We start from the raw sequence: 22,086 nt of genomic DNA, 5'->3' as shown, positions 1-22,086 counted from the left end.
TAGGGAAAGGATAGTCTTTTCAACAAATGGTTCTGGGAAATCTGAATATCCACATACAAATGAATGAAGCTGGATCCTTACCTAACACCATATATGAAACTTAACTCAAGATAGATCAAAGACCTAAATTTAATACCTAAAACAATACAATGTTTGGAAGAAAACATAGGCTAAAACTACACACTGGATTTGGCAATTGATTTCTTTAATATTGACTGAAGGCAGAGGCAACAAGAGAGAAAAACGGACAAAGTGTACTTTATGAAAATTTTAAAATTCTGTCCCTCAAAAGACACTATCAACAGAGTAAAATGGAAACTACAGAATGGGAGAAAATATTTTCAAATCACATATCCGATAAGGGTTTAATATCTGGAATATATAGAGAACTCCTAAAACTCAACAACAAAATAAACAACTGATTCAAAAATTGGCAAAGGACTTGAATAGGCATTTCCCCAAAGAAGATATACAAATGGCCAATAAGTACATGAAAAGATTCTCAGCCTCACTAATCATTAGGAAAATGCAAATCAAACTACAAACTACAACCACTTCATACCCATTAGAATGGTTACTATCAAAAAAAAAAAAAACAGAATAGCACATGTTAATGAGGATGTAGAGAAATTGGAACCCTTGTGCACTGTTGGTGTGAAGGTAAATTGGTACAGCTGCTGTGCAAAACAGTACGGCAATTCCTTAAAAATTTTAAAATAAAATTACCATACAATTCAGCAATCTCACTTCTGGGTATATACCCTAAAGAATTGAAAGCAAGTTTTCAAAGAGATATTTGTATATCCATGTTCATAGCAGCAATATTCACAATACCTAAAATGTGGATGGATGAATGGATAAGCGAAGTGTGGTATATACATGCAATGGAATATTATACAGCCTTAAAAAGGAAAGAAATTCTGCAGTACACTACAATATGGATGAACCTTGAGGACATCATGTTAAGTGAAATAGTCAATCACAAAAAGACAAATACTGTATGATTCCACTTATATGAGGTACTTAGAGTAGTCAAAATCATAGAGAGAGAAAGTAGAATGGTGGTTGGGGGGCCTAGGGGAAGGGATGGTTAGGGAGTTTAATGGGTATAGAGTTTCAGTTTTACAAGATGAAAAGATTATGGATATGGTGATGGTGATGGTTACACAACATGATGTATGTACTTAGTACCACTGAACTGTATAGATAAAATAGTTACAATAGTAGATTTTACTTTATGTATATTTTAAGAACAATTTTTTAAAAAATCACAATAGGAAACTCAGATTCTACAGATTTAAAGGGAGCTTAAAGAAAGATTGTATCAAAAGGACTTCTCAAAAGTGGATATAAACTAGAACCAATGGTGGGAGTCTCTGAGTCAATGTAATCAGAAATTCTCCCACCCTTAGAGCTGCTGAAATAGGCTGGTCCTGGAGCGGCTGACACTACTAGCAGCCCCCAGGCATTGGGTGTCACAGAGGCAACTCCTGCCCTAGCTGAGCATATGAACCAAATGCACCCATTCACAGACATGGCAGGGCTCATCAGGAGAATCCGGGGCAATGCTGAGAAGGTGGAGACCACTATGCTTCTCCTCCCTCATCTTAACTACATTCCACAGCTCCGTTGGTAGAGCAGAGGACTAGGGAGGAATGCGCCCAGCCACCTTAGGGCAGGAGTTCAGGTTCAGCTCAAGGGACTTCATGGAGTACTTAAGAGCAAAGACTCTGGAGGCAGCAGGCCTGAACTATGACTCCACCAGCTGAGCAGGATGGTAGTCTCTCTAAATCTCAATTTCCCATTAGCTGACCAGGGAAGCAATAGGACCTACTTCATAGGAGGCTGTGAAGACAAAATGATGTATGTAAAGCTTATAGCAAAGTACCTGACATTTAGTAAATAACCAACAAACGGTAGCCAATATTATCATTTTTAGGGCCTAAGAATGTGTGGTTCATAGTAAGTGCTCCATACATATCACTGAATGAATCAATGGAATGCATGAAGGAAGAAAAAAAACATTCAAATTAGTTAATCACCCTCATCTAAGCTTGAGTGGGAGATCGACAGCAAAGCTACTGGCTTGGGCGATTTTGCAGTATTATTGGGGAATATTCTTTACTCAATTTACTTGTCTTCCATTGTTATATTTGGGCCTTAGCATCCAGAGGATCTATTTATAATGAAAGGCCAGTCTGGTTCATTCCCTGCAGTGTATAGTTATCAGCTCCAATTTTGTGTAATTGCCCAAGAAACAATGTCATTCAGGAAAAAAAGTATTTATTGGGACAAGATATTGCTACAGCTGAATGTTTCTCTACTGTAGTCAGGGAGTGAAGCTAAAGAAAGCAGTCTAAATGAGACTTTGTACTGCTTGCAGGGAGCGTGACCAGGGTGGGAGGCAGAGAAGGAGAAAAAGGGAATCAGAAAAGTTCCAGGTGCCATACCTAGGAGTCATGATATTTAGAGGGGGAAATAAGATAGATAAGAATCTTGAAACAGCTGAACACTCAACTTGCCTCCCTAGTGTGGTCTGCCTTCCCTCCAAAATTAGATAACCTCTGTGGTCCTACCCTAGCCTAAAATTTCTGTCTCTGCATCACCCCTATTCTAAAAGCAAGCAGCACAGAACAAAGAGTGACCAGTTTGACCTGTGGGGGGCCAGAACAGGGGTAGGCCAGGGGAAAGAGGGACAGAGAGCATAATCAGGGAAGGTTTGCCAGAGAAGGTGAGTTTTGAAGGATGCAGAGTTGTTTTCCAGCCATAGAGGAAAAGAAAGGCTTAATGGTTAGCTGCAACAGCATGTACAGAGCTGTGGAATGAAGGATCTGACACACTGGAAACTGCAAACAGTGTGGCAGGAGGTAAGACTGATTAGCTGAGCCAGGGAGCAAGAATTTTACTGTGCTGGGACTCAGATATGAATGTGATAAAGTACCATGAAAGGACCTGAGAGTGATGTGGGGGATGGTTTTTAAGATAGTTCCTTGGACTACACTGGAGGCAGAAAGACCTTCTGTAAAGCAGAGAGGTTAAGTTTCACCCTTTCACTCCTATCAGTGGGTGCTTTCTTTTCTCCTTGGGGAGCCAAGCAGAGGTATAGCATATTAGATGTTAAGAACATGGACTCAGGAATTTCCCTAAGATGATGAATAGCTTCTGCCCTTTCACCTCTTAGAAGTCTCCCAAAAACAAGGAGGACAAGAAAAAGATACACAAGTTCCATTGCCTTGGAAACTGAGACATTGCAGCCATACATGCTGAAAGGTAAAGGTCACTGCCAGAGCAGGGGTGAAAGGCATGAAACTTGAGAGGCAGTTAACAAGAAGGAAGCCAAATGACTTCTTGATAGCTGAGAAGTTGAAGGCACCAGATACAACTGAAGATGGGATGAGGTGCCAGGCTTCAAAACAGGAGGATTTTTGGAAGTCTGTGTATGAAACAGGTAGATCTGCTGTTCCTCTCTCCCACTCCGTTAGGAGACAGGAGGCTTATTCTCTGGAGAAGACCTAGAGAAACTTTGAATTCAAGGACCCCAAGAGGGGAGGTTGGGAGGGGTGAAGAACTGAGAGCAGAGATTGAGTAACTGTGTACTTACTGACCAGAGAGACTTCCCAGCTCCCTTCCCCTGCACAGTTTTCAGAACTCCAATAGCCAGTTTATGCTCGCAGGCAAGAGATCGGAGAAGGGTTACTCTTAGGAAGGCCTAAGCTTTTGCAGAAAAGAAACTAGACATTGGCTCACTGCTGCATCATGAGACATTGCAGTCCACCTGGTCACAGCCCCTCCCCACCATACAAAGCTGCTCAAACATCTTTGTGTTGCCTTAATCCTAAATATGAACAGACACCTAAAGAAAGCCTCTAACAGGAAAGATCATTTTTTTAAAAAAAAGTAGAATTCCAGAAAACTAAAGTTAATATTCTCAGAGATATTAGAGGAGATATTATATCCATAAAACAGAAACAATATGCTACCTCTCCCTCAAAAAACAAAATAAGACCTCCAGAAAAATAAACATATGATTTAAAAATTACTTAATCCATAGAAAGGTTGGAAGATAAAGTTGAGACATCTTACAGAAAGTTGGAGAAAAGTTAAAGCAGTGGACATGAAAGGAGACAAAATAAGAAAATCAGAGGATCAATCCAAAAGATCTGATATCTGATTAACAGGAAATTGGGGAAAGAACAGTGAAAATGGAGAAAATTATTAAAAATCTAATACAAGAAAACTTGCCAGAACTGAAGGCCATACTGAAAGGGCCAATTGAGGACCCAATGAAATGAGTGTAATTTTTTTTTTGAATTTTTAGTTAGGCTATGATGTGATTTAAGGCTACCAAAAAGAGAAAGAGAAAGAAAAGATTCTATAAGAATAACATTTGACTTGCCAACAGCAGCATTCAGAATGGAAGACAAAGGGAGCAGTGCCTTCAAAATCTAAGTAAACATTATTGCCTAGCTAGAATTTTAATATCCAACCAAATTATCAATCAAGTATAAAATAAGAATATTTTCAGACATTCAAAGTTTCAAAAAAAACTTACCTCCTGCATACCCTCCTTAAGGAATTTCCTAGAGAAAGTACTCCATCTAAACAGGAGAGTAAAAAAAGAAAGAAGAAGACACGGGATCCAGGAAAGAGAAGTGAAGGGTATTTCCAGGCCTGGAGAACAAATAGTCCAGACTGGAGCAAAAGGATATAAGGAAGAAAAATGAAAAAAGGAAATTATACCAACAAATTTCACCATGAGGAACATTGTATTTAGAGGCCGTTGGAAGGTGAGGAAAGAACTGCAAATAGAAACTATGAAAATGAAACAAATGGCCAGGGAGGCAGTTGATCCCAGGAAAACCAAACATTTGTTCAAGGATTTGTTCATAGTATATTACTTAGCTCATTAGTAGGGGATTAGGGGCAAAATAATGTGAACACAGAATGTTGGTTTAACCAAAAATTGTGATGTTGGGAAAATGGAAAAGAGCTTAATCCCCAGCCAGCACAACAGGAAATTAACAAATAATGTCTAAGAATGATTAATCAAAAGATAGTGATATAAGCATTTAATTGAGAAATAGATAAGAAGAAACAGCTGCAAGGTTTAAGTGTCTGCCTCGGGTGGTAGGCTGGAGGCAAAGGATATAGACAAATACTTGGAATAACTGCTTTCGTCATTTAAAAGCTTTCAGGACTATTTGATTCTTAAACTGCGTGTGTCATCTTTTTAACAAAAGAAAAATGTGCTCTCTGAAGTCACGTAGATTTGGATTTGAATTCTGGAGCTGCTGTGTTGCTACCTGTGATCTTGGATAAATTATTTCAAGCCTCTCAAGGCTCTGTTTCTTCAACTGATTACCTCTCACATTTTGGTAGGGTTCCTTAGGACCTTAAGTAAGATAATGCAAGGCAATTGCCTGATATAGCAAAGCCCTCAATAAAAGTCCTTCTGCTGACTCTGATTAGCTGGTGCCCTGTACCCTCTCTGGACACCCTGACCTCTCACCCTTCATCAGTCTTTCAGTCTGGTGTGGATTAAAGTCCCCTAGGTGTGTTTGCATATTGCACCTCACCTCTAATGTGGAATAGAATGTTCGATCTTTGTTAAAGAAAACTGAGCGGGTAACCCCTGACCTAAAATACAGCTCCTTTGAGGAGTGGCTTTGATGAGGAGGAAACACTGTTTTTCCTTTTGGAAAACACCAGTACTTTCAGCCTCTGGTGAGCAAAAGCTTAGGTGAGAACCAGACATCTCAGAAGGCTCCAGGATCTCCCAGTTTGTGTCCAGAAACATTTCCAGCCTAGAGCCTTAATCCCTTCTGCTGGTATAATAAGATCCCTCAGTTCATGATGAAAACTGAGCCAATGATATCATGACTCTGAGCCCAGCTCCCTGCCACCCACAGGTGACAGCTGCACCTGTGAGGCTGGCCCGCCTCCCGTACACCCAGGGCACTGCAGCCTCCTGCACCCTAGAGTCCTGCCCTGGTGCTGATGTGCTGGCCAGTAACGGTTGAACCAGGACATTGATGGTTTCCTGGTGGAGGTTATTTCTTTTCTTAGTGCAGGGTTTGCATTCTATGTAAAGCACAGGTCCAGGCACCATGGATGATACAGAGAGAGATGTGGCCTCAAAGAGTTTATAGTCTAATGGGAGAGACAGATGTTCACCACCCATTAGACCAGTAAATGAACTGAGAGGGTAATTACAGGCTGTGTATAGAAGAGGCAAGGTCTTGGGTTTACGCACTGGAATGCTCTTCAGAGCTTCACATGCAGGCCTGAGAAAGGTTAGCCCTGGGTTGCTTTTAAGTAAGAGTAATCATTCCACAAATACTCGTGATGTTTTATTCTCAGAGTGGCAGTGTGGGACAGCAGTGTTAGGGCGAGGATGATCTCTAGAAAGCTGACAATCCTTGCTAAGGAGAGCAATGTCTTGTGGACAGCATGACCTTATAAATCATTATCCAAACAGAGACATTTGAGAGTGAAAGAAGTGTAGTTAATAAGCACATCAGGCCAAAGGGCATAAACCAGGACCAGCCCAGGCAAAGCAGCTATATGGTCTCTGGACCTATAGGTATCTGGTAATCATAACAGGGAATCGATTCAGCGACCTAATGACCGAGGAAGCTGATAAATAGGTTCCCACTCAGAATGAATAGGTTCCTGCAGGTCCAAAAGGCTTCTCAGATAAGTCTCCCGAGCACTCTGGTTAAGAACCACTGGCATGAAGCCCCTATTCTCTCTCTACACATTTTTTCCTCAAAAAGACTTGCAGAAGGGGCAGTTTTTCCTAGTGATAAATATCTGTCCACCCCTCTGGTTCAGACTCCTGAAAGAATGTCACTATCTCAGTTTTGACCAAGGAGCTACTTCAAAATCTTAAAAATAAATGCATACACACTGTCCACCCCCCTTGGCTCCACCCACTTGGAAAGCGAGTCAAGGCTTGTTTGGTTTGGTTTTTAACTACAGTATCAAAGGTCCTCCCCTTGTCAGAGAACCGCCAGCCTTTCTCTGAAACTCAGTTGTTTTCTTGCTGTTGTTGCTTTTCCAAAATCACTTACTCCAAAATCACTTCACAGCGATTTCACAGAGTAGGAAACAATGTAGAAAATGTTATTTAGAGCATTTGCTTTTTTAAGCAAATTGCTATTCCAGCAAAAAAAAAACAAAAACAAAAACAAAAACAAAAACAATTCACATTTGCCAGGAGAGGCAATTCCTAGTTACCTGGCACCTCTGCCCCGTTCCTGTCTTCTGTTAGAGTAAACGTCATCAAAGCACAGATTTTGCGAGTTAAAATTATACTTATTTACCTGCGCCCCCCCACCAGGCTGTGACCTCCTAACGTCACATCAGTTGCCTTATTAATATAAAATATTGTTAAAATCACCCTAGGTTTGGACATATTTGGACGTATAGGTAGGGCCTCATAAATGTGGTTGAATGGAAAGTGGCTGGTCCTCACCCACCTCTCTTGGTGATATGAGCTCTCCTTTCAGTTCTTCTACTCAAAACAGTTTTTCCTTTGTGATTTTTATTTATAGCAAAGCATAGTCCTCCCAGGCCACCTGAGGCAACTGGGAGTCAGCTTTCTCCCTCTCTTCCCCTTCCCAGCCCACCGGGACAGTTCTCCCTGGTCTTGTGGCCTCTGGGTCTGTCTGTTAAATGAATACGTGATCCAGAGTCTTCTTCCCCAGTCCCGCCAGGCCCTAATGTGAATGCTCTTCAGTGATGCTGTGGAAAATTATTCTCTCTCTCTCCCTGAACTGTGATCCCATTTTCCTGTTCATTGCCAAAGGAAGATGGTTACTTCCAATTGCACAGTCTCTGACAGACTTTCCTGTGGGGCCCTCCTTTCTGGCAACTCACTCAGATGCACCAGCCTCATCAAGAAAACAATACATGATTCAAGCTTCAGGCTGGCTGTGGAGTCAGTGTTGGCATCACTGAGTTCCATCAAACTGTCTCACCTTGCCTCTTAAAATTCAAAATGGGAGGATCCAAGTCTTTCAGCTGTTAGATCAGAGCTCCTGCTGTCAGCCCACGTTGTGTGTGTCGGGATGTGTGTGGGTGACAGAAAAGGCATGCACTAAGGGGAAGTCATCATCAACGTAAATAGGTAGAAACATAAAGGACATTGTTAGTACGTAAGTACGGGCTCCCAAGATGTTTCAATTTGGTCTCTTCTCCCTCCTGCTACAGAGACCAAACGATCGTGACCATAAAGTGAGAGCGGCATTGGGGAATGGCTTGCGAGGAGATGTGTGGAGAGAATTCATCAAGAGGTTTGGAGACATCTATGTGTATGAGTTCTATGCTTCCACTGAAGGCAATATCGGATTTATAAATTACACGAGAAAAATTGGTGCTATTGGAAGATTAAACTACCTTCAGAGAGTAAGTACATTCAAAATGAGGGCACCTTGGCCAGCTTTGCAGATTTCTTAAAAGATATATCCTGATGATGTCATTATCAGAATTTCAAGCTGCCTCAGAGCCATGGACCAGCCATATCGCTGAGAGAGGTTTTGCTCATTCTCTATGAGAGCAACCTAAAAATGACAGGGTCCTCTACTTTTAAAATCTTAATTTCTATTAATCACAACCCATGATGCCTCTGCCATGTATGAGAACATGCGTAACAGCTTTATTTTTAAGTCTAAAACTAGAAACAATCCAAATGTCCATGAATAGTAGAGTAGATAAATAAACCACGGTATATGCATGCCAGGAAAGTTAAGCAGCAATCTAAAGTAAACCACTGACACAAGCACCAACGTGGAGGGAAAGGAGATAACAGCCATTATGCTGAGTGAAAGCAACAGATACAAAGGCATGTATGTATTTCATTTATTTGATGCTTAAGGCTACTTGATGGTGACAAAAGTCAGAATACTGGTTAACTTGACAGAAAGGGACAAAAGGAGTCTTCTTAAGGTAATAAAAATGTCTAACGTCTTGATCTGGAGAGTAGTTACCTAGGCGTATGTGTATGTAAAAATTCATCAAGCTGTACACTTAAGATATGTGCACTTTATATACTGTATGAATGCTACACCATAACAAAAAAGAAAAATTTGTGAAAGAATGTGTGCTCACAATGATCTATTTTAATTTTGCTAGAAAATCATAACGTATGAGCTAATTAAATATGATGTGGAGAAAGATGAGCCCGTCCGAGATGGAAATGGATATTGTATCAAAGTTCCAAAAGGTACAGTGGATTTTTGTTCAGTTAGCTTGTCCCTTTTCTTACCCTGACAAAATGACTCTAAAGAACTAGCATATCATTGCTAAAGTGAACACATGGTAAAATTGATCAGAGTGCGGGGTGGAGGGTAGGTGTGGTGTGTGGGGAAGAAGTTTATTATCGCACTCTTGGAAATAGTTACAGAAATCTCAAGAGGTAGTAATTTACCACTGCATGTAATATAATTATCATTTGAAACCTAACTTAACAACTTCTTGATTGGGAGGTAAGCATTATACAGAAAGGGATGTGTACTTATAGTTGCAAAACTGTAGTTAGCCATAAGGGGTCTTTACCTTTAAGCTTAAACTACTACGCATTTGTCTAATTTTGTGTCTAAACCATTATTCAGTAAAAGATTAGTACTAAAAGAATTACAAATGTGTGGTCATAGAGAATAATGTACCATGTGTGTGCATGGTGTATATATGTGTGTGTATATATATGAAATGTATATAGAAATACATGTACTTATGCATGAAAATGACACTTCCTGCAGCCAGTTTGTTGCCAGTGGGTTGTATGGCATCTGTTTTAAGGAAGGTTAACAAAAAAATCTGTCTACTGCTAGCACATAAAATAACAATTTACTTTCTTCTGTCATAGGGGAAGCCGGACTCCTGGTCTGCAAAATCACACAACTTACACCATTTGCTGGCTATGCTGGAGGAAAGACTCAGACGGAGAAGAAAAAACTGAGAGATGTCTTTGAGAAAGGAGACCTCTATTTCAACACTGGAGACCTCTTAATAATTGACCATGAAAATTTTGTCTACTTCCATGACAGAGTTGGAGATACATTCCGGTTGGTTTCTCTGAATTACTGAGCCAAAAACAAACACATGCACAATTTGGCTTACTCCTAAATTAGAATCTCATTCCACTTTAGTTATGGTGCTCCATTCCTTCTCTCTCTTTGGCATGTCAATTCAACCTCCTGTATTCCCAGAAAATAAGGAGCCAAATACATGGGGTGTCACTCGGCAATGCACAGTTAACTTGGTTGAACAATACCAGATGAGAACAGGAGAGAAACCCTGTGCCTGATTTGGGGCACCTCCGTAACTCAGTCTGTCCAATTCCTCTCATTTATCTTCAGTTAGTAGCCGTCACTCAGGACAGCCAGGGATTTTCACGCTGCTTCCAATCATGAGGCTTTTCTTCAGATAAAATCAAATGCAAATTAATGTGAAACTGATCTAGTTGAAGCGGAGGCAAGGGGTTCTGAGCCCCACCTGCTCCCCTCCCTCCCACTCTCCATCCCCAGCCAGATGGTTTCCCACAGCACTCCCACATCAGCACAATGGAGTTTGAAAGCCATCGCAATAGACCGTGAAATTAATTCTCAGCAACAGCACGACCGTCCAGCCTCATGACCTTTTGTTTAATCAGCTTCCTTCCTTCTAAACTCCCCGAGGCCAGGCCCTGTGTCTGCTATTCACCGCTCCCTCCAGCACATAGCACGGTGCCTGACACACAGGAATGCTTTTTGCGTGCATGAGTAAGGAAGAGATGGAAGGATGGAAGTTGTCTGGCTGTAGTAGAAAAAGCATAGATATGAATGTGAGAACTGAGCTCCCAGGCCAGCCTCTCCCCTTGAGCCGCTGTATTACCAAGGCAGGTACCCTTTTTCCACCTCGATCCCCTCACCCATGAAACTAAGGGTCCCAATGACCCTCAGGGTTCCTTCCAACTCTAATATTTCATGACTCAGGATCCATATCATTATTTTATGCCACCTTCATGTTACTAAAAAGATACTTCTGAGAGATCTAAAAAAATTGTCAACGTAACACAAAATTTAACACTATTAAATGGAAAAGTATCACCTCGTTGGACACTGACATTAGTTTCCCTGCAAATAAAGTATAGTATTTTTTGATTTAAAGTTTTTTCCTTGCCCTGAGACCCTGAAATACAACTATGAAGTTCTATTTAATAGAAATTCACTAACTGAATTAAATAGCAACCAAAGTTAGTGAATGAGGGAAGTGAGAGACCTAAACACAGCAAAAAGTCATTGAGATGTATTTTTGATTTCCAGTGCCTTTTTTAGGCCAAGCCTGTATTTCAAACATCACTCTGTGTATGATGTTTCACATAGTGAGATTAAAATTCCACATATTATTTAGGTCCATGCCTTTGTCTTTTATGCCTCATGCAGGATGCCTCTCCCATGACTAAACAGGAGAGTTTGGGGGCCAAAAGTAAGGAAGCAGAGTGCAGCCATGCCCTCGAGGAAATTTCTGGAGGAAATATCTGCAGTCAGTACAGCCTGGGCCAGAGACCACCAGTGACCTCTGCTAACCTTGCCTTTTCTTCTAGGTGGAAAGGGGAAAATGTGGCCACCACTGAAGTCGCTGACATAGTAGGACTGGTTGATTTTGTGGAAGAAGTGAATGTTTATGGAGTGTCAGTGCCAGGTATGCACAAGATATTATAAATCAGTGCCAAAACTCATATGGTAACCGAACGGAATTTCAACCGCAAGGCAAAGTTTGTCATCGCTTTCTCCTGCCAGCTGGAAAATCAAACCACTCTTTCCCAGCCACCTGGGAGCAAGGGGCTTATGTCTGGTCTGTGTGCCATTATAAATTAGCCAAGTCAGTACGTCTAAACCAGGCCTTCCTCTGTGGTTCAGTTCTCCAGCTGTTTGGGGCTCTCAAGCAAGCCAGATCTCTCTGAGATGCACGGTCCATGCTGCGTTTGGCATGCCTCAAGGAAAGATTTGTCACACTTAGTAGCTTGGAAATGGTATCCTGGCCTCTGAACTGGGAGGCACCAATAAGAGCTGGTGCAGTTGCTAGGAGAAAAAGCCAGGAAGGAGCTGATTTTTTCCAGACTCTTCTTTTAAAGTAGCTCCCTGACCCTAGCACACTGCGCTGAGTTTCAGAATCATCCCACAGAGAGATGGCACCCAGCCTTCATCTGCAGATCTGCTCCTGCCAGTAGAGTGCAGAGCGTGAGGTCTGACTTTGGGTACTGGCTCCAGCACCTGCTGGCTGTTTGACTTCAGGCAAGTCACTCAGTTAGCGATAATACTAGCCCTGCAGTGAAGATTGTCAAGAGAACGAATTCATTCTCATTACATAAGTGCTAAGTGTATAGTTACCAGATATAGACATGAGGGTTGTCCTGAAAAGAAATCATTTTAATTAGAGATGCCAGAGAGGATTAAAACCCACAAATCACTGTCCAAATATAAGTTACTAGGGATGTTAACATTCCCCAGAACTCAGCATCTGGGATTCTCATCCATATTCAAAAATGGAAATCCAAAAGTCTCTTTGTCCTGAGCTATGATGGTTTCAGATGACCGTGTGCTGTCCTTTTGTTTTTTTAAAGACTATTTGAGGTTTCTTCCTCTCCCACCCTGTGACCATGACAGGAGAGGCAGTATAGCCACATCTCAGGTCTGAGTCTGAGGGGTGCAGAATACTTCTCATGTTGGACTCAGGCAGAACCTTGTCGTGGCTGTCAGCTATTGCGCCATGCTGGGCTCTCACAGACCCCACTTAGAATGTGCATGCACTTCTAAATTTTAAACAGGTAACAATACAAAAGAATGCGTAGGAGAAGGTAAGAGAATCTGGGAGATGGAATGGAAAGACCTAATCCAGTGCTGTTCAAACTGGGGCCCCTGCACCAGCACTGGCATCATCCCCTGGGAGCTCGTTAAAAATTTGGTATTTTTCTGTTAGAAATGCCCACCCCAGACCAACAAAATCAGAATCTTCTGGGGTGGAGCCCAGGGAGCTGTTAACAAGCCCTCCAATGATTCTTAAAAACAATGAAGTCTGTTTGCTGGTGATGAAAATGTTCTCGAACTAGATAGTGGTGATAGTTGCACAACACTGTGAATGCCACTGAATTGTACACTTTAAAACAGTTGAAATAACGAATTGCATGTTTTGCCACAATTTTTTAAAAACACTAAAGTTTGAGAAGCATGGAGGCCTAGTGGTTCTGAAAATCTAGCCAACTATCAGAATCTTCTGGGAAACTTTTTAAAGCCCAGATGGTTCTAGTGGATCAGACCCTCTGGGGTTTGGGACTCAATCTTTGTGGTTTTTTTTACATTTCCAAGTGGATCTAACAACCAGTAAAGTTTAGGAGCCACTGATACAGAACAAAGAAGAAGAGATTAATGAGTTTCAGATGATTGGAAGACTGTCAGGTAGAACAGGGAGCAGGCGTGCTCATGTCGCTCTAGTGAGCAGAATGAAAACGGAATGGTTGAAATGACCAAGTTGCAAATGTTAGCCTGAGAACTCCTCTGTAACCAGAGGGACCAACAACAGAATGAGCTGTCTCCTGAGGCAGACAATGTCCCACCAACTGGGGCGTGTAAAGAGGCTGCATGTCCACCTGGGACCTTGTGAGAATTCTTGAAGAGACACACTGTAAAGTCTCTCCTAGCTTTCAGGTTCTGTGACTCTCAGTGGCACACTTACTGATGGCTAGCTTCCCATGCCCAGAGACCAGACCCATTTCAGCCTAGAAACGCGGCAAGTCTACCTGGAGTAAGGCATCAGTGCACCGGGGTGATTCTCAGTTCCAGAGAGCTGAGCAAGGTCTTCACAGATCTCAGCTTTGGGCCAAGAGGGAACTCCTAGGTTTGGGCCTAGAATAGAGACGACTTTTTCTGGGTGTCACACCAGAACTGCCCAACCACTCTCTAGAATTTTATATTATCAGTAGAACTATCTGCAGTGATGGACATGTTCGGTAGCTGCATTCTCCAGTAGGGTAACTGATAGCCACCATATGGCTACTGAGCACTCAAAATGTGGGTAGTCCGACTGAGGAATTGAATTTTTCACTTTATTTAATTATAATTAATTTTAATAGTTACACGCGATTGGTTGGCCACCCTACTAGATACTGCAGGTCTGGAGAACCCCTGGCTGGAACTGCTGCAGACAGAAACCTTCCCCCAGGAGCTGAGCTACCCCCAAACCAAACTCTGGGAGCCAGGGCAAGGGCCTGAGACCCAACAGCCTCATTTGCCTCTCAGTTGGGCATTGCCTCTGCCAGAGCGAGAAGCAAGGAGCCAGTTGATGCCAAAGATTTCTGTTGCATCAGCCGCTGCCTTAACTCCAAAAGGAGCTTATTGGAGACATTCGCGATTCCTGAGCCAGGTGCCCCTGAGACAGCTACCAGGGGCCCCTAGAGAAAGAGGGTTGGTGCCCTACCCCAACTCCTTCAGCTAAGAGGCAAATCAAATGAGGACGCCTTTCCTTTCTTAAAATGTTTCCTCTTGTTTTCTGCTGCCTTGAAAGTTATGGGTAAACACTCAATCACCATGGGAGAGATTTTGAAAGCTGGGGCCCAGGTGACAACAGGCGGCTGCTTCCCCATCTCTGATTACAGTTAAGTAGGTCAGGGAAGTAGACCTGGATTCCCACTGGGTCTGTTAGATCAGGTAGAAGCTATATTGATACGTAATTACCACTGTCCTCACAAGAAAACAATGGTAATTGTCCTAAGCACATCTCCACTTACAGCACTGCCTGCTGGGGAGGAAAGGGCTGTTAGGATCTGTTTTCTGTGTGGAGAGCACAACCTCTCGGGACTAGCTGGGGAGGGCACACACAGCTCACCCCAGATCTCGCCTGCACCCTCCCGTCATGCAGCTTCTCTGAAATGCAGCGAGGCAAAGCTATTAGGAACCATGATTAAATAAGTAAGTCTCAAAGGTGATGTTTCTGCCTGGAAGTGCAACAGACCTAACACAGCAGCCCAAAGAACAACCTAAGGTCAGTTATTTGTGACAGTGGATCAAGGACGGTTCACTGAAGTAAAAAAAAAAAATTTTTTTCCCTTTACCCATAAGTTCAACCTGTTTCCCATTCGGGTATTTACAGCTAGGCTGCCAAGAAGGATGATAGCGACACACACAGGACCTGCAGCCAGCCTGCTTTGCTTCCATTTTTGGCCCCGCCTAGTATCTGCTGCTTGAACTTGAACCAGTCTTTTAGTGTCTCTAAGCCTCAGTTTCTTCATCTGTAAAATGGAGATAGCATTTGTACCTCTTCATAAGCTCGTTGTGAGGGTTAAATGAGATAGCACGGGAAAAAAAAAAACACACTTAGTTAAGGGCCTGGCGTATAAAAAAGATTCACTAGCCTAAAGCTGCTGTTGTGTTGTTGTTGTCATACTCACTCTAGAATAACTTCGACATTTATTTGAAATAGAAATTCCAGCTATCCACAAGAAACCCATGCCAAAATGTTGTCCCAGTTCACTGTTCTTTGAACTAGCAAAGTATCATAAATAAATAGCTACAGCACATCTAATTTTTTTCTCACTTGATCTCTAGGTCACGAGGGTCGAATTGGCATGGCCTCGATCAAGATGAAGGAAGGTCATGAATTTGATGGAAGGAAACTCTTTAAGCATGTGGCTGATTACCTGCCCAGTTATGCAAGACCCCGGTTTCTAAGAATACAGGTGAGACCTCTCGTTATCAAGCTCAATTATCCTCTCTCTCCAAGATCCCTGCCTTTTAGGGAACAACACTCCTTCTACCACAGCAACCACATGAGTCAAATTTTCAGTACCGTTTTCAGGTAGCTGAATAAGGAAGCAGAAATATCAGAAAATATAGCTAACTAAAACCAAATTCTAATTCCTTTCTCCATAAAATGACAGGCAGTTCATTCAGCAACAGTGTTAGCAAATAACTCACAAAGTCTGTTTAATGAGGTATAACAGACACATAAATTAGAAATGCTCCGACCCTCTTACTTGTTGTTTCCAGTCTTAAAGAATGGAAAAATCCACTGAAGTCCTGCACCTTTCGATGGCATGAAATTTAATTGGGCATCATTAGCCAGTAAGAACCACAAAAGGCTCAGCTATCACCACTAGAGGGATTTTTGTTTTTCCTTCTGAAGCATCAACCCCTTAGTTTAACATGCTCAATTTTGGGCTTTGAGCTCTGTGATTCTGTAGCTAAAGACCTGATAAAATAGATGTTACATTACCAGATATTGCTGAGGTTATAGGGTTATTTCTGTTGATGTCCATCAGGCACCGACATTTGCTTTACCGTGAGATGGTTGAGAGACACGAAAATTGAAATATCCTCAGATTATCACCTATTAATTGAAGAAGAAACAAGTCTTTAGTTGAATGAACAAACAGCCTGAAAAAAAAAGTTGTCTGTGTGTAGCCCCACGCCACCATCAATCAGGATTTTCCAGGAATACCTGAAACTCACCAGGCAACATACTCTTCTCCATATTCCACTGTCAGCAGCCCCTCTCATCCCGCAGGGGATCTCATGTCTAGTGACGGAAAATATTTCCACAAAGGGCCCCCTAGTGGAGATTTTGAGAACAGCATGTGTTGGTTTCACACACAACTTGCTTTCCAACAGCTCTCAAATGAGCCAGAGATGCCAGTGGGTTGCCAGTCCCGCTGCCCCACACCTACCCCTTGCCCTGCACCCTAATGCATTTGCAAAATGCCACAACAATGTGGATTGTCTGGTGTTTTTCAGGACGCCATTGAGATCACTGGAACTTTTAAACACCGAAAAGTGACCCTCGTAGAGGAGGGATTTAACCCTGCCGTTATCAAAGATGCCTTGTATTTCTTGGATGACAAAGCAGAAATGTATGTGCCTATGACTGAGGACATTTACAATGCCATAAATAATAAAACTCTGAAACTCTAAATATCCCCAGGAGGATAACTTATAATGTATTTCCAGAAAGAAACTGAATGGATCTAGTAACCGCCACTTGATATAATCCAACTTTAATCTGATTGAAGATTGTGAGGTGTAGGTTTTTTATGCATACCAGTAAGGGAGACTTTAAAAAATGACACCTGAATCTTTGCAAGTGAAAAAGATGTAGAGATAATTATTTTTCAGTTTGTACCTACTGTTTGTATTTGCAAACTAAGCTTGTTTGGGGAAGGACGTTATGTTTTTAAATATGAAATAAAATAGATGAACACCAGCATATGAGACGACACTGTCTTTTTCCTGACTTGATTCAAAATGCAAACCCTGAGGCTGACAGCCTCACTGGTAACTTTTCACAGGTGTCCCACTTATAATGATAATGGCAAAGAGTTGGGAGGTGAGGGGGTAGGTCACTAATGAACAACCCAATGGAAATCCAGCTCCAGTGTAAGGCCAACCCTCCCCACCTAAAAGCATCCTGCCCAGCGTCTACAGACGGCATTATCCAACAAGTGATAATGCCATCTGTAGTCTTTGAAGGAGCCTAAGTCTAGAGTTCAGAGTTCTATATATAAAAGGTGTTCAATAAATAATTTTCAGCTATATCAAGGGTTGCAAACTCAAGTGTTTTCACGATTCATGTTGGTAATGTGGCTGAGAAAAGCAGATCACAAATGAATGTGGAAAACTTGGGGACAGCCACTACACAGCTTCAGTCAGCTGACTACTGTCATGTGGCTATACAGTCCAGGTACTTCCGAGATCATCTGATTATTCAGAAAACAGAAATCCAGATACTTATGTGACTCTCCCAATTTTTCACATGGAAAGTCTCAATTTTTTGATAATTTCCATGCACCTCAAACAAAATGTATCTGTGCACCAGAGAAGTCCCAGCTGTCCAGCTAGCACCCTCAGTCCCACCTGCTCCTCAGGCCTGAGCCGGGTTCACTTCACAGCCAGGCTCTGGCCAGACAGCAGGGCCTTTGGTGTGGCACCGGAGGCCTGGCGAGTCTGCGGGGCTCTCTCAGACAGGCTCTTTGTCCTTCCACTCAGCTGCCACCCTTCCTGAGTAGGACTCCATGAGCTCTGTGTGGGTCAGTTACACGCAGAGTTCCAGGAGCAGGTCCTTGGTGGTGGCCCTCCAGATGACGTGTTCCTTCCTAGAGCTTGTCCTAGGCCACAGGCGCATCATGGTCACTAAGCCCACGTCCAGAAAGTGTGACTCAAATTCACCCCAGCCTCCCAAAAAGAGGACACCCTCAGATGACCAGGAGCTGGAAAGGAGCCCTAATTCTCCCTCAACTGTGTTCCCCAAAAGCCCCAGGCAAACATAACCAGGGGTCCTCGATGACCTATGATGAGAACGGTGGTCTTCCCCAACCCCAAGACAGTACTAGAAATAGTTTTTAAACTCCATTCTTTTAGGTGACTCCTAAAAAGACTCATAAGGAGAATCCCTGCCCCTGCTCATTACGGCCAACAATTAACATTTCCTGAGCACTTAATTTGCATAAAGGGCTCAGGGATGGCCTCAGGAAAACTCTGGATATCACTGCATCTTGGTGAATTTTGCCAATAATTTAGAATGGTTGTTGCTTGTGGGTCAGCATTTGGGAATTTTTGCAAAATTCTAGGTATCTCTTGCCTTTGCTTCATTAATCTCCCTATGAGAATTGCAACCCAGGTGACAGGAGATAGCACAGCCTTTTTTTTTTTTGAGAGTACATTGTACAGTCGTGTTTCTTGGAATCTTGTTCAAGTGAATCGGGAAGTAAGCAGAGATTGTGTTAAAGCAGTGATGTTATTCTGTGTCACAAGGGTTATCTTTTCAGGGGAAAAGTCAGCATTTACATCATTAGCCAGAATATCAGAGTTCCAGTAAACAAAGCATGCTGGGGCCTGTCTACCTCGGACACCCATTTTAGACTTCCCAGTTAGAAACTCAGAAACTCTCCCTCCCAGCCTGATGGCTTCCTCAGTCTCCTGCTTCCCCAAACCTCCGTGATTCAGGCCAGGAACCACAGCTTCATCAAGATGGCTAGAGGCATGGGCACCATCTTCTCAAGACCCGAGTTTGCATATGTGGAAACAAAAAGAAGCCATTACCTGTGACAGATAATCAACTCTAAAAACTGATTTTTCTTTTAAAAGGGTCAGAAATTGTGCCCATAAAAACATCTGTTCAAATCATTTGAAAGTAAAAACAGATTTTTTTTTAAAATACGCTGATATCCATGTAAATCATTCACTAGGTCTCTGATTTCAAGCGTATTATGTGGGAATATATGATGAGCACATAGACAGAATGCTACAAGCACCAAAATAATTTGGGGGTAAAACTAGGAAATGTCAGCATCTCCAATGGAAGCTAACAAGCATCAGAATAAAGATGGATCAGATTAGTCAGATGCTATGACCGTTCCTAAGAGAGGAGCTGTTAAATATGTTGCTTGTTCATATATCAGCTCCACAAGCATTTAGGGGGGCCCTGCTACAGACCAAGAGGTGAGCTCAGCACCAGTGTGCTGGAGTTTTCCAAGCCTCTATCTAAGAAGTCAGGTCAGGCCTTCAGGGGAAGCTGACTGCAAAGCCCCCTAGAAAGAAAGCCAGAGTCCTCTCCTCGTGTTTTAACTTTTTGAAAATAATTACTTTGTCATTACAGCTGGTGGAGCTGCATGAAGTCTGTAAATAAGCAGCTAACAGGAAATAAGGTGTCACTCAGTATCACTGTAGCACTGTTCAAGGGGAGGTGGGCTGACTGGCCAACACAGGCCTTCCAGTTGGCGTGGGTGCTGTCTCCCCAGAGCGCACAGAGCAACACAGTGTAATATGTACGTATAGCTGACAGTCCATTCCATTATGATCATCAATTTCCCTCTGCACAGATGTCCTGCTTCTGTGAAGCTGTACACTCCGTGAGAGCAGAGATTCTATCTTTTTTTAAATAATAGTCTATGTAAAATAGTATAATTTTACCACACTATTTATTCTTTTTCAAACAGGAATGCTTGAATTCTTCTAAGCTACACGAGTACATGTATGTAACTCCACCACCTATTCTTTGAGAGTTAGAGTCTTATATAAATGAAGTACATGTGCTTTGTGATGATGATTATATCAGATTTTTTTACTTATTTGTCTCTGTTCTCAGTCATGTTCTAGATAGTTGCAGTTGCTACATCAGTGACCTCTCAATTAGCAAGTTAAAATTGTACTTTCCAATTTAATTTTTCATGGAGGCAGAGCAGTACAGTTGTCATACTATAGTGGAGAGAGTCTGAGTTCAAATCCTAGCTCTACCACTTCGTGGACTGGCATTGGGCAATGTCCAGTGTACCTGAGCCTTGGTTCCTTTATCTGTAAAATGGGTTACAGGTAATACCTATCTCACGAGATTGCTGTGAGGATAAAATGACACATATGTAAACAGCGGGCTCTAGAGACTGATACTTAGCAGGCACTCAATTACTGCAAGTGATAACTTTTCACTTGCCCCAAGTATGGTATTATGTTTTGTTTGCAGTTTTGGAGAGAGGACAGAAATCTCAAAATCGGAGACTGGGAACATCACCTTCATGTACCTTACCTTGCTCACTCTACAAAGCCCTTCCTCCAAAATACACACACTAATTATAAGCAGGGCTATATTTCTAGTACATCTTTCTTAAAGCTCCAGATAACATCAGAGGCTCTATACTGAATAATATGCCTTAGTTTGAGAAGAGGGTTCCATAGACCTTTGTTCCAGGTCCGTGTTCTGACCCTAATTTAACTATGTGATCTTGGTCAGGTTACTTAATCTCTTCAGTGAGTCATGGGTGTCCTCCACTGTCAAAGCAGAGTGACAGGCTACATCACTCCCAAGGTCCCTTCTGATTCTAAATTGGGAAGATCTTAACAACTCACCAAGAAAGATTGAAAGTGACCGTAAATCTCTCCCACAGACGGTAAAATCCCTAAATCCTCTCCCCAAACCCAGCTCAAATGTCACTGCCTCCTTTCTCTGGACTCCTCGGCATTTTGTACAGATCTCGGGTGTCCACGCCCCCGAGAGGTCAGGACCTCTCTGAAGCTATTTTTCAGCACTCGCTCCCTGCCTTAGAGGGCTGCCGAGAGGGCCGACGAGATCACGCACCCGAGGCGCCGAACACAGGAAGCACTCGGGAGACGTTTAGTGTCATCCCTCCTTGAGCCTCGGTTTCCTCAAGGGTAAAATGAGGCTGGACAGACCAGGCCCAAAGCCCCAGGCCCGGGGAGGGTCGGCCTGAGGAGACGCACGCGGGTGGCAAGGCCGCCGTGGAAGACCGGCCCTGAGGGCCCCGGGTGCAGCGACGGCGAGATCCGTTTTCTCACCTCCGGGGCTCAGCAGCAGCTTCAACGCCTCCAAAATCCGCTCCAGACCACACGTTTCCAGAGCCCCGCGGCCCGCGGCCTGCCGGGGTGCCGCCATGGCTAGAGCGGGACGCGCCACTGGGCGATCTGCGCAGGCGCCGCGGCGGGCGGACCGGCGCCGCCGCCACGTGGAGTTGATTCTGTCTTGCTCACCATTCCATTACGAGTGCCTGGCACATAACGGGCAATAGTTACTTGTTGCTTTTTCATCAAACAACCCTAATAAACATCTGTTCCCCCTGTGCGTTTCTTGGGGCAGGGGTAGGGGGGCAGAGAGGATGAGCTAAACACATGATCTGAGTCTTCTCTTTCACGTTCAGCAGTGATTCTCAAACTTGGGCGCTGAGAATCGCCTAGAAGTCTTGTGCTGGGACCCATCCCCCAGAGTTGAAATCAGAATTGGAATTCGGATGTCTAACAGATTCCCGGGTGCTGCTGATGCTACTGGTCAGGGGCTGCTTCATTCTGGGAACCACTGACTGGTAGAAAAAGCATCCTGAGTTTTACATCAAATGTGCTTAGTGCAATTCAGTTCCTCAGAGATGGATTATCCTTTACTAACTGAAGCTCAGATCTTAGATAGGGAGCAACTCAAAGTGTAGGTCCCAGGAAAGGCCCAGCATAAAGCAGCAAGTTTTCATCGTTTGCCTGCAGTTGTTCTTGGAAATTCACATTAACAGCATGTATCTATTTGCTAGATACACACATGCATATTATTTGCTGCAGCAAA

General features: G+C 42.9%; 1 protein-coding gene and 1 long non-coding RNA gene across 4 annotated transcripts in view; one reads left to right on the top strand and one right to left on the bottom strand.

Annotated features, from left to right (window-relative positions):
- Positions 1–17,245, top strand: part of SLC27A2 (solute carrier family 27 member 2) — a 44,513-nt gene extending 27,268 nt beyond the window's left edge. Inside the window, exons 5-10 of the mRNA XM_006208357.3 lie at positions 8,215–8,409; positions 9,136–9,226; positions 9,869–10,067; positions 11,588–11,685; positions 15,585–15,715; positions 16,770–17,245. Of these exons, the coding sequence (XP_006208419.2) occupies positions 8,215–8,409; positions 9,136–9,226; positions 9,869–10,067; positions 11,588–11,685; positions 15,585–15,715; positions 16,770–16,946 (891 nt within the window). The 3' untranslated portion in view covers positions 16,947–17,245. The remainder of the gene's footprint in view (positions 1–8,214; positions 8,410–9,135; positions 9,227–9,868; positions 10,068–11,587; positions 11,686–15,584; positions 15,716–16,769) is intronic.
- The window catches only part of LOC140697078 (uncharacterized), a 31,949-nt gene extending 10,527 nt beyond the window's left edge, over positions 1–21,422 (bottom strand). For all 3 annotated transcript variants that reach the window (XR_012073897.1, XR_012073896.1, XR_012073895.1), the window contains exons 1-2: positions 21,318–21,422; positions 16,252–16,365 (exon numbers count right to left, since the gene is read on the bottom strand). This is a non-coding gene — a long non-coding RNA (uncharacterized lncRNA). The remainder of the gene's footprint in view (positions 1–16,251; positions 16,366–21,317) is intronic.
- Between the last annotated feature and the right edge of the window lie 664 nt (positions 21,423–22,086).

The sequence above is a fragment of the Vicugna pacos genome, chromosome 6 (genome assembly GCF_048564905.1).
Source record: "Vicugna pacos chromosome 6, VicPac4, whole genome shotgun sequence".
Lineage (NCBI taxonomy): Eukaryota > Metazoa > Chordata > Mammalia > Artiodactyla > Camelidae > Vicugna > Vicugna pacos.
This window is presented reverse-complemented; position numbering and strand designations above follow the sequence as displayed.